General features: G+C 40.7%; 1 protein-coding gene across 2 annotated transcripts in view; it reads right to left on the bottom strand.

Annotated features, from left to right (window-relative positions):
- Positions 1 to 11,492, bottom strand: part of NNT (nicotinamide nucleotide transhydrogenase) — an 81,130-nt gene that overhangs the window by 18,296 nt on the left and 51,342 nt on the right. For both annotated transcript variants that reach the window (XM_019517892.1, XM_019517893.1), the window contains 4 exons: positions 10,653 to 10,848; positions 9,811 to 10,044; positions 8,416 to 8,576; positions 6,221 to 6,400 (listed from right to left, as the gene is read on the bottom strand). In XM_019517892.1, coding sequence (XP_019373437.1) covers positions 6,221 to 6,400; positions 8,416 to 8,576; positions 9,811 to 10,044; positions 10,653 to 10,848 — 771 coding nt within the window. The remainder of the gene's footprint in view (positions 1 to 6,220; positions 6,401 to 8,415; positions 8,577 to 9,810; positions 10,045 to 10,652; positions 10,849 to 11,492) is intronic.

The following is an 11,492-nucleotide window of genomic DNA, read 5'->3' on the forward strand; positions in this document are numbered from 1 at the left end:
GGGCTGGGGGGGAAAAAAAAAAAAAAAAAAGATGGTTTTGACCAACTGTTCACTAAATCTACGGACAAGGCAAAAGATAGTCCCGTGACAACATTTCTGTTATTTTATCGCACTCATGATACACAACTGTCCCATCACGTTACTTAAAAAATGAGATATAGCAGCAGTTCCATTTTTGAAATGCCTTTTTCCTCACTTCAGGTGAACTGCAATATACGGCACGCTATACCTACAGGTGACTGAAATTTTCCAGTTAAAATGTTTTGAGAAAACGTAAGTCAATTTTGATGCAAAATGAATGGGGAGGAAATTGATACCATTTTTACGAACTATTTTATTTTTGACTAGCTGTACTTGTAGCCACAGAATCTCTGAGATATGGTACGTAAATTAATTAGCTCTTATAGGTAGCACTGCAAGCTAACAGAAGCACTGCCACTACAGCCCCAAGCCAATATAAAAGAACAAAGAAAAACATGCAAATAAAGCTAACCAACTGCTAACTCAAACAATGCCTTAGTAAGATGAAACAGGCCAAAAATCAGGCTGGCAGACCACCAAAGGGAACAAGAATGAGAAGCAAGACCTCTCTGCTGAGGAAGTTCTGCTGCCAATTCTGAGAATTCAGTTCACGGACCAAGAACAAGGATACCCCAGTGGGTAACATAATGGGCATCCTTTTGAGGAAGTAGGTTTCTGAAATATTTAGGTATTAACTGGAAGTAGGCAATGCCTGTTGTGAATGCAGTCTAACAGACTTTAAAGAGTAATAAATGGGAACCAACTTGGCTCTTAGGTTAAGCATGCATGCACTGCACCAGCTTATGGCCCAGAGCAAATCTTAAATAAGAACGGATGGGAATCTACACACATGTAAGCAAGAGGAAAAACCCACAAGAAAGTTAAGCCTGAAAGTATACAGTTTCCACTACCATCAAAAAGAACATTTCTAAATAGGATGCACTAGACCCTTAGATGATGCATCATTGTGGAGAATTCAATACCTGTCAAATGAGCACAAAGTGAGGCAGCAAAGAAGTTATAAATGGACGAGCTCTTGTTCACAAGTGGAGTCTAAACAATGTTCCAATCATTTAACAGTGATCCACGTTCTGAGCCTAATCCAAAGACGCTGGAGTCAATGGGAGCCTTTCCACTCACTGAAATGGGCTTTAGAGCACACAGTTTATGAGCCCATAAATGCACACATTTTGATATTGCTCTTTCACTTATGATTCAAGGCAAGAGGAGGAAAATAGAGCATACTAGTTACCGCTTGGCAAAGGCTACAGGCTAAGTTACATGGTCTGCAAAGAAGTCAATGCTCCCAAAACTCAGTTGTCTAGTAAGGGGAAGGAACAATAATACAAGGTGGAAAATGATCCTACAGGATGCTGAGCAACATCAACATCCAGAGCTAATGTACAGCGGTATCTTCAAAAAAGGCTCCTTAAAAGAAACAGAACTTGTACACCTTATCAGACATCAGAGAAACCACACAGAAGAGGGAGAAATAGGGCATGGGCAGACATACAGTTGAACTGGTGTATGAGATGGGTGGGAGATGCTGTGGTTTAGCTTTTCTTATTGAAGGTTAGGGACAAACAGACTAAACAACTGCAGCAAAATCTGTTCCAATCTCATTTCAGGGGGGCTGGGGTTTTTTTTTTGGTTTTTTTTTAATAGCAGTAAAAGTATTTTGCCTGTCCAGGCTCAGCGATCCTATCTGGTAAAAAGCTTCAAGAGCAGCTCAGGTCTGACTACCCATCAGACAGCCTGTCCTACCAGTGTGAGGACTTCATAAGAGAGTCTGGAGTGAACTTAAACACCCAATAATCCACATGGCTGAAAAGCCTTACCAGTGGAAGGACTGTGGTGGAAAGGGCTACTGCATCACTGCCTCTCCTGTTTGTTCCCAAGAAGCCTGCATGGGGTAAAGATTCCAAAAAAAAGTCCAACCTAGGGAGTGCTCTGCTATAAACATTCACCTCCTTAAGCATGAGGGCACCTGGATGGCAAAGAAATCCTACAACTGAGACCGCCAGCTCACTCACCATAAGTGGATTCATAGGGGAACAATCCTACAGGGCAGCAAAGCAGGAATGCTTCTCTCAGGGAGCTCCAATGGTTTCTGATACTGGGGTGTGATCATCCACCCTTGGCATATATGGAAGATGAATAAAAGGTATGGGCTGAGAGTACCTCTAAACTTTCCTGCTCCTCTGAGCCTCTTCCTATCTGTCCTGCCTCAAATTGCCACTACTTGCCCTTCCCATTTAGCTTAATCCCTTCCTTACTAAACCCACATTACCACTGTGAAAAATATGCACAGCATTAATGTTGTGTTTGCTTATACTTTTTACCCACTCCTTTCCCCTACCATGCCATTGTGCCTACTTCTGCAAATCTTGCTTCAAGCTTGGGAGAGAGCGAGGGACACACGGACACTTCAGTGTAAGAGATCATAAAAGGAGACAGTGAGGCCAGGAATTATTGGAATACTTAAGGTCATTCCCACAGCCCAAACTCTACTTTGTTCGTCAGAAAGACAATAATTTACAGTGCTTAAATTTAGTGATTAAGCAAGATCTGTGTCATCTGGAACCACAAAAGAAAAAGGAGAACCTTCTCTCCAACAGAGAAACGTCCTAAGAAAATAGGTAATAGCTTGTAAAGGCAAATAAAATAATTCAAGCTAAAGGTTCAAGTAGCAAGTATCTTTGCTTTTTGGTTTGTGGTTAACACACTGTCCCTAACTCACCCCAGTTACAGGCATCACTGACAGAAACCAGCCAGTTACATCTGAAAACATCTTTTGTTTTATGAACTAATATAAAAGCTTTAAGAAAGTATTTGTAAAAGCTTGGCCTGGTTACAATTTTAAACCACCAAAAATTACTAAGAAGACTGCAGAATGAACATTTCAACCATGAGAGACATTTCCACAAACAGCTTCTCATCTGTGAAAGATAAAATTTAAAAATACATATAGTTTTCGATGAAAGTTGTAATGGAAAGAATGCTGTTTCACTGGTACAGTTTGAATCTTGTTTGCCTCATAAGAGTCTGCACCAGCTTAAAAGTGTCCAGCAGGTCATGAGTGGAGCTGTTTCTTCATTACAGAACTTGATGAAGAACAAAGGCGGTTCAGCGATTGCCTTACATTCATGCATTTAAAGTGATATTTTGAGTGTGGCGGGGGGGAGGAGGGGAAAAAAAAAAACAACAAAAAAAAACAGTGTCTATTTCTTAAGGGAGGGCAAAAAATGGACAGCTGCTCAAAAATACCATGAAGTTATCTTGTTTATTGCATCTCAGAAATTAAGTTGCAATTAATTATGCAACAATCAACCAACCTCTCCTAGCTGAAACATAACTAGATTCAATGAGTGTCATCTTAAAAGCTTAACTCTTTAAAGTTTGTGCAATAAGTGAATTGTTCCAGTGCCCCTACTTCCCTGCATGACACTACAACTATTTAGTAAGATACATCCCCAGAATTCTCATTTTGCTGGCTCTTTGGAACGAAGGCTACAGGTATCTTAATACTGTCTCTGTGTGCTAATTACAAAAGATCTAATAGGAAAAAAAAGCAAGAACAATTAAGACTAGAGAAAAGGAGGCCTTAAACAGAGATGTATTTGGGTAATATATAGGGTTTTATCAGGCAGTATCAGATATGTGATCACTCAAGTACAGACAATCTGCTGAGTTTCTTTTTAGTCACTGGCAGAAAGCTGCTCTACAATTTAATGAATGGACTTTTCAAACCTACATCATCAGTTCCCTGTGTCCATAGGGGACAGGACAAGGACTAATGTATTTAAGTTGCAATACAGGAAATTTAGGTTGGATATTAGGAAGAACTTTCTAGTGGGCAAGGACTGGAACAGATCAGAGAGGCTATGGAATCTCCCACATTGGAAGCTTAAGTGCAGGTTAGAAAACCAATCATCTGGGAGGGTTTGACCAGGGACAATTCTGCCCCAAGCAGTGTGCTGGACTTAGATGACCTCCCAAGGTCCCTTCAAGCCCTATTTTTCTACGTTTCTATTATCTCCCCTCATACATCAAATCTTCAAGTGACGTGTGAGCTAAACTGCTTTTTTGGGCAAGAAAAAAAAAGGTAGAGATGTAACAAGAACCAAAGGATATTTATCTATGTATTGGTACACATTCATTTAATGGCACCATAGTATCAGATCTCCAATTCCAAAATATGCACAGCAGGGGGTGTACTTTTGGGATGAGGGATCAGATCCTAACCCTGTTATATTTGCCAGTGAGGGGGATCCTGGGATTGTGATTATACATGGAACACTTTTATAGCTGGTTGACCACTTTATGGCACCTTAAATTAGGTGCATGTTACCCTTGCCATTCACAGTGAGAGAAATACAATAATAGCAGTATTAGTACAATGTGTGCCAGGGGTCTATGACAGGGAGACACAAGCAACACTGAGAAGGAGACCTTTCATTTTCCTGATTTTCAAGAAAAGCTTCCATTTACAGAGATGTACCAATATCCCCCGTTTTGTTTCTCTTTCTTAAGTTTCAAAAAGTTTACATTCAGTTAAAGCACGGCATTCCTAAATGATATCAACACTAGTGTACCAGTAGGTAGAAAATAAAGGAAGACAGCCATAAATGATCACAGGAAAACATCTGGAGGGGAGCAAAGAGCAACACCACACAAAGCAAGTGCGGACAATCAAGCAAGTGCAGACAATCAAGCAAGTCTGAGTTACACAGCCAGGAAACAGAAAGGACACCAGTTGTAGCATAGTGAGAGCAGTTTTCCTTCAGCTGTTATATAACCCACTTAGAAAATGAAAGGGTGAAAAAGAAAAAAACAAACTAATGTGCAAGTCTTCAAGAAGAACAGGACGTTATGAATACTAACACATGATCACACAAAGGGTTCTAGCTTAAATTCTAAACATTGCTCCAGTACAGATTTGTGAGAGCAAATTATCAATGCAAGTCTGCTGCCACCCAGTGGTAATGCACTATACTCTGAACAAACTTTAGCCATACTTTACTGTCGGTTACAAACTCTCAAAAAGGTCAGCAAGGCTATCTACAAACAGAATAAAGCAACAGTCACGAATCTGTAAAGGTGTACACTGGAGCTCACTGTTGAAATAAATGTTGCTGTTAAATAAGGAACAAAGTCCCAGCCTCAATTACACTGCTAAAGATTAGAAGGGTGGTGAAATACAAGGAAAGAGAGGTAGTCAGCCATGTTACCTGAAGTCAGGCAAAAGGCTGGGTAGATGTGCACTGTAAAAACTAGCGGTTCTCAACCTTTTTGGACCCAAAGTACCCCCTCACTGGACTCGAGGCCCCCCCCTCCACAATTTCTGTAAATTAGTTCTTGAAATTGGGTGCCACTCAACTTAGAAATCACAGTGCTTGCTTCCTTGCAGAGGGACCTAGCAGTAGGAATGGGGGATCCTCCAGGCAGGGGCAAGCCTGAGGCTGCTCTTACATGCTTGGTTTAGCTGCTTATCTCTCAACACCCAGCTTGGTTTAGCCACTCATCTCCCTGGCACCCTGGTTGAGTCTCGCTAGCATAAGTTAACCAAATCAGAGATATATAGCATAAGCTTTCACGAGCCTGAACTCACTTCATCAGATGCTGTAAAAGGATTATGCACTGAGTGTGCATCAGATAGAGAAAGGCACCTGAATACAAAAGACAAGGGAAGGGAAACATGGAGTGGGGGGAAGTCACACTCACTTAATATCAGATCCTAAGAGCCATTTAGAAGTAACTGAAGGCCTCTCACTAATTTCGCTGCATTTGGTATCATGTACATTCAAGGTGTTGTAAGGGTATGCTGAAGCATTTCCTATAAGGGTGTATTCTTCATTTAAACATGCTCTTAATTTTCACAAGTCAGCTGGAATTAGGCACGTGCATAAATGTGTGCACTAAACAGGGTTGAGCTGCTGAATCAGAGACCGTGAAGAGAAATATTTCACGGAAGCAAAATAAATTACGCACTTTTAATATTTATCATGGATGTAATTCTGCTGTCATAGGTTTACTGAAGACATTAAAGAAAGTTCCTAGTTTCTGAACGGCATAACAGGACACTGTAGTTTTGTTTCCTACCCCAGTATCAACCCCGTGCAGATTCCCAGTTTGCTTTCCCAATATTCTGGGCTGCAACTTTACAAAGGATGAACAGAGATATCCATTTCCTTCTTACCACACACATGATGTAAGAGAGGATGGCACCAGAGGACCCAATCAGAGCCCCAACAATGGTCAGCAAGTTGTTGTTGAGCAGGAAGCCCTCAGCACAGAGAGCCCACCCGGAATAACTGTTCAGTACAGTAATAACAACAGGCATGTCTGCACCTCCAATAGCTGCTGTTAAAGTAACGCCCTAAAAATGAAAGACAAGAAAGGAGACAAATTCCAACATAAGGTACAAATTTTGTCCAATATGCAGAGAGGTCAGTTTTGTTGCAGACACCAAAGTGGTTTGATCCATAAACACAAGCATCATCTATTAAAAGCTTACTAATGAGCACTGGAAGTATAGGATGTGACCATTTTTGTCTGAAGACTGGAAAGCAAAACACATGACATTCACAAATAAAGTCCCAGTTCTACATTTGTGTAAGCACATTTTTATTTACAAATTCCATAAACTCAAAAGTAACAGTACTCATGCAGTTAAATCTTTGCAACACCTTTAATCATGGCAGAAATCAGGGTAAACAACAACAAAAAAAATCTGAAATGAATGGGCATGCAGGGTAAGTTTTAGACAGGAATAATCCTATTCAGTTATCCAATGCAATCTGTCCATCAAGCTCTCAAAACTTTAATTGAGACATTCACTTTGAAATGAGTATTTTAAAAGTCCAATTTATCACACCAAAAAGAAGAGGAGAATTTTAAGAAATCATATTTGCAATAAAAAAGCCTTTTTTCAAAATGACCATATTTACTCAAATCCAGGACAAGATTCCTTTCTCCACCCCCAATTTAGCATGGGGGAACACCCCACTCCCCCATCTTGGATTCAAGGGGAGGGGGGCAGGCAGCTGCTGTGGCTCTGGTTCTAAACCTACTTAACCCCTTCCCATTCCCCCACACCCGCCACTGCAATTCATTGCTAATAGAAGTATTTTATATACTGTCATCAAGTTAATGAATCTCGGTAGATAGCAAAGAACAATTAAAATGCACTTAATCTCCATCTGAGGCAACACAGGGTATAAAGAAACAGAAGCTTCTTAGCAGCGTTATAGAAAGGAATCATTATAAAGAAGCTCTGCAATTCCTTGCCACTACCTCTTTCCTTTGGCTAAACTTTAGGACTACTATATCACTGGTCTATTCTTCAGGTACCACGGTGTTGCACCTCTTCTGGCAGCATCTGAAATTAGAATTCCAACTACCACAGTCTGTCTGGTCCAATTATCTGTCTTCCATTTTTTTGGCCCAATTTATCTCATGAAATACTTTTCAGTGTACATACAGGTCTATAACACAGACTTAGACAGAAGTGGTTATTAACCCCTTCTCCACCCTTACCTCCCCCAAAAAACCCCTGCAAGTTTAAATTTCCAAAAAAGAACAACTGTCACCTTGAGGGACCAATGAGAAAAAATAAGAGGAAGAGCAGACACTGGTAGCTCCAGAAATCTGCTGTAGCATCATTGAACAAATTCCTCTTGGTCCATTTTATAGCTCTTCTTGAAAACATTTCACACATCTATCATACTTAGCTTAAAACAGTGAACTACAAAATTAAATTTGAATAAAGTTAAAGTAGGCTATGAGAAATATGTTAGGTGCTGCATGCCCAAAATTGCAAAAATCAAGAGAGAAATTCAGCACAGTTATAAGATAACTCCCCTACCTCCAAGGACTAGACTTAGTAAACCTATGTATGAAGTACAGGGCTCAGTTTCGGATCCTTTAAAGTGTCACATCTCAATTCCAACGCATTCACCTTGAATGTCCTGGAATATAATATGCATGTATATAGCTGGGCAGTATATCTGATAGAAAGTATATTTAGTGTAGTTTAGGGGAAAAAGCAGTATTCTACATATTAGAAACAAGTCTCCTAGGCCACACTTCACAGAGGTATACACTAATCTACACCTCCGAGTCCTTATAGACCAGAGCTTTATCTGCTTGCAGGGGTACATGGTGCATCATGCATCTGAGAAGCATTTGATAGAGCATTGGAACGGCAGATGAGCAGAGCATGGAAAAAAGAAACACTTGCCAAGTGCTATGCACATCGACTCCCCTTCTTGTCCCCCCATGCTATCTGGGGATATCTTTCAACATGCAGCGTAACAAAATGAAATCTATGTACACTTGCAGTATTTGCACTTCAGAGTTCATCTTTGGATACCGTATGATGCCTGCACTTACCATGACAGCAGAGAGTGTTGACACTGAGCCTAAACAGGCAAGTCCTGTTGTGTAACTAGGATCTATCATATAGGGAACCAATCCACCAACACTGGCAGCCAGTAAACTAGCATTCAGTAAGTGCCGACCAGGCAAGAGGAGTGGGGCAGAGTTGAGGATACCTGGAATCAAGAATACCATCAACTTCAAAGGACAAAACATATGAGTGACAGCTTTTTTTTTCTTTTTTACTCCCCTAAAGAGATGATGCATCTTTACAAAATTACATTTAAAAACAAAATAAAATACTGTGACCTTGAACTGACTGCAAGTCAATGATCTGGAATGCAACAACAGATGCGTAGAAGTGCCAAATACAACATTTTTTAAAAAACTTTATTCTTTAAACACCTTTTCTTAGGTGTTTGAAGATAATCCCTCCATGAGTTTCTCTCTTTGGACATATTTTTTTTTTAATTTAATCATTTTTACTTAGGCAATAAGGCCAAGTCTTTGAGTAGTACATAAAACATAATAGCTGCTTGAGAATATTAGGGAGCAACAGGGTGACTTCTGCTACAAAACCAGACTTCCAAGTCAGTTAAGTCAAAATCATGCGTAAAGAAATATGTTTATGTCATTTGTATAACAATTTTATTAAGATAGCACCTTATATTGAAACATGGTACATCGTGTACAAGGTCCCATCAGCAGGACTTTGCAGTGGCAGCAAAGGAGACACACGACATTTTCAGGACATCAAAACTAATGGCCTGTACATTTTAAAAACTAGAATGCTGTATCCAGATGAAATGTTACACCGCCTTGAGTCAGGCACACAAGAAGTCTTTACCAAATTGCTGCCAATTGCTGCCAGTGCTTCATGGCCAGTATGGGAAGGTTTGCTTTTCTTCTATTGACAGAATGTGTTTTTCTAGCATTTACCTTTCAGTAAAGGTAAATGCTAGAAAAGGGTTAACTGTCTGATACTTCTAGGCCTATAATACCTAGAACAGTGGTTCTCAACCTTTCTGGACTCGAGGCATCTCTCCATAACTTTTGTGAATTGAAGGTCACCCAATTTCAAAAGTTTATATATTTACTGTAGAGGGTCCAGGCAGTGGCAGTGGGATGATCAGCCAGGCATAGACTAGCCTGAGCCTGTACTTATCACCTCACACCTCATGACACTTTTCAAAGGATCTGGCAGCATCCCAAAGTGCTGCAGCTCCCTGGTTGAGTATTACTGGCCTAGAACAAATTTTATTGATCCAAGAGATTTCTTGCAAAACAGGAGCTTCCTTTTTTCCCCCCAATTTCTCCACAGTTGAAGTATATACTAAAGTCAAAGAAAACTTACCAAAATACCTAAAGGGGAGAAATAATGTTATCTTATACTTAAGATGGAAGAGTCACCTTGCAGTTTTCCATATGCGACAAGGGAACCACTGAAAGTCACACCACCAATGTATGTGCCCAGATAGGCCACAATTTTGGTGAGGTTGGCAGCTGGATCTGTAGCAAAATGGGGATACTCAATCATGTACTCTGCCACACAGGTGAGCACAGCTGCCAAACCTACCAAGCTGTGAAAAGCAGCCACCAGCTGAGGCAAGTCAGAAATCTGGATGCGCTTAGCAATCGTTAAACCTGTTGAAGACAAAATGGAAATATTACAAGATACTGTCATTCTAGGCTGTCAATTCTTGTCCATTGTGTGACGCACAGTATATCGAGAAAGCTGTATTATTATCATTATCAATAATAAAAATAATAATAATCTCTACATTTGGAATATGCCATTAGCAACATTAAATTGAAAGCCCTCCTTATCTATAGGAGACTTCCAAAAGCAAGAAAAAATCAATGAGTCTGCATTATATAATGTACTGGTATATAAACTACAAGGCTTCTACTGAAGCCCAAATTCTTTTCTAAATGGTCCAAAACAGGAAATTTGAGTATAACCAGCCACAAACTAATTTGCGAGGTAATCTTGGGTAAATCATTTAACCACTGTCTCTCCAGTTTCTTAGTCTGCTACTGGAGATGATAGTGTTTATCCCACTTTTGGAACACTGTACAGTCCCTACTGTATAGCTAATTTATTAATCTTGACTACATTTTATTGCAAGAAAACGTTAGCAATTGAATCTAACCACAAGTTAGTCAAGCTGTTAAGTTAGGCTGTCATTTGTAAAATATTCTGTTATAAAGCAGATTTTTTTAAAATGGTATTGTCATTGTATTGCACTCACCTATAGTGCCACCAAGGGTCATTGCACCTGACATCTGAGCCAACAGTTCAGGCGATGGCTTAAGGCCTCCCAGAGTAGCCGCCAAACCTCCAGCAACACCTATCATACCCAAAGCATTACCAAGGCGAGCAGTTCCTTGGGTGGACAGACCAGCCAAAGCACCAACACAGCACAAGCCTGAGCCCAGATACATCATCTTTAAAATAATAAAAAGATATATTATGTGCCTGAATTTATTTGTGCGCACTATTTATTCAAAATCTTTGATCTTTACAGAAATGATAAATTGTAGGTAGTGTGCATGTGGTTCATAACATCATAGGGATGTAGGGCTGGAAGGAAGCTCACAAAGTCATCTAGTTCAGTCCCCTGCTCAAGGAACAACCAGCCCCGACTAAACCATCCTAGCCCAGCATCCATCTAATCTGCCCCTGAAAATTTCCAGGCACATGGAGATTCCACAATTTCCCTAGATAGACCGTTCCAATGCTTGACCTCCTTCACAGTCAGAAAATTGCTCCTAATCTCCAGCTGAACTTTCCTCTGCTGCTGCTTGCTTGAGTATATTGCTCCTAGTCCTGTCCCCTACAACGACATAGACCAGACGCTGTCAACCAGGGGTACGCATACTCCTGGGGGTACTTGGAACAGTCCTAGGGGTACATACGAGCAGGCAAGCGGGGATGGAACGCCATCGCCTCCCAGGAGCAGGGCCAGGGCAGGGCAAGGGCAGCAGCACTCCTCTGCAGGGCGAGGAATCTTGCATGCAGCAGCTGCTGCCGCCACACCAGCTCAGTGAGCTTCCCTGCCCCACCCCAACTCCTGGAGGGTGAGGACAGA

Source organism: Gavialis gangeticus, unplaced genomic scaffold (assembly GCF_001723915.1).
Source record: "Gavialis gangeticus isolate Ggan-Ray unplaced genomic scaffold, GavGan_comp1, whole genome shotgun sequence".
NCBI classification, from domain to species: Eukaryota; Metazoa; Chordata; order Crocodylia; family Gavialidae; genus Gavialis; species Gavialis gangeticus.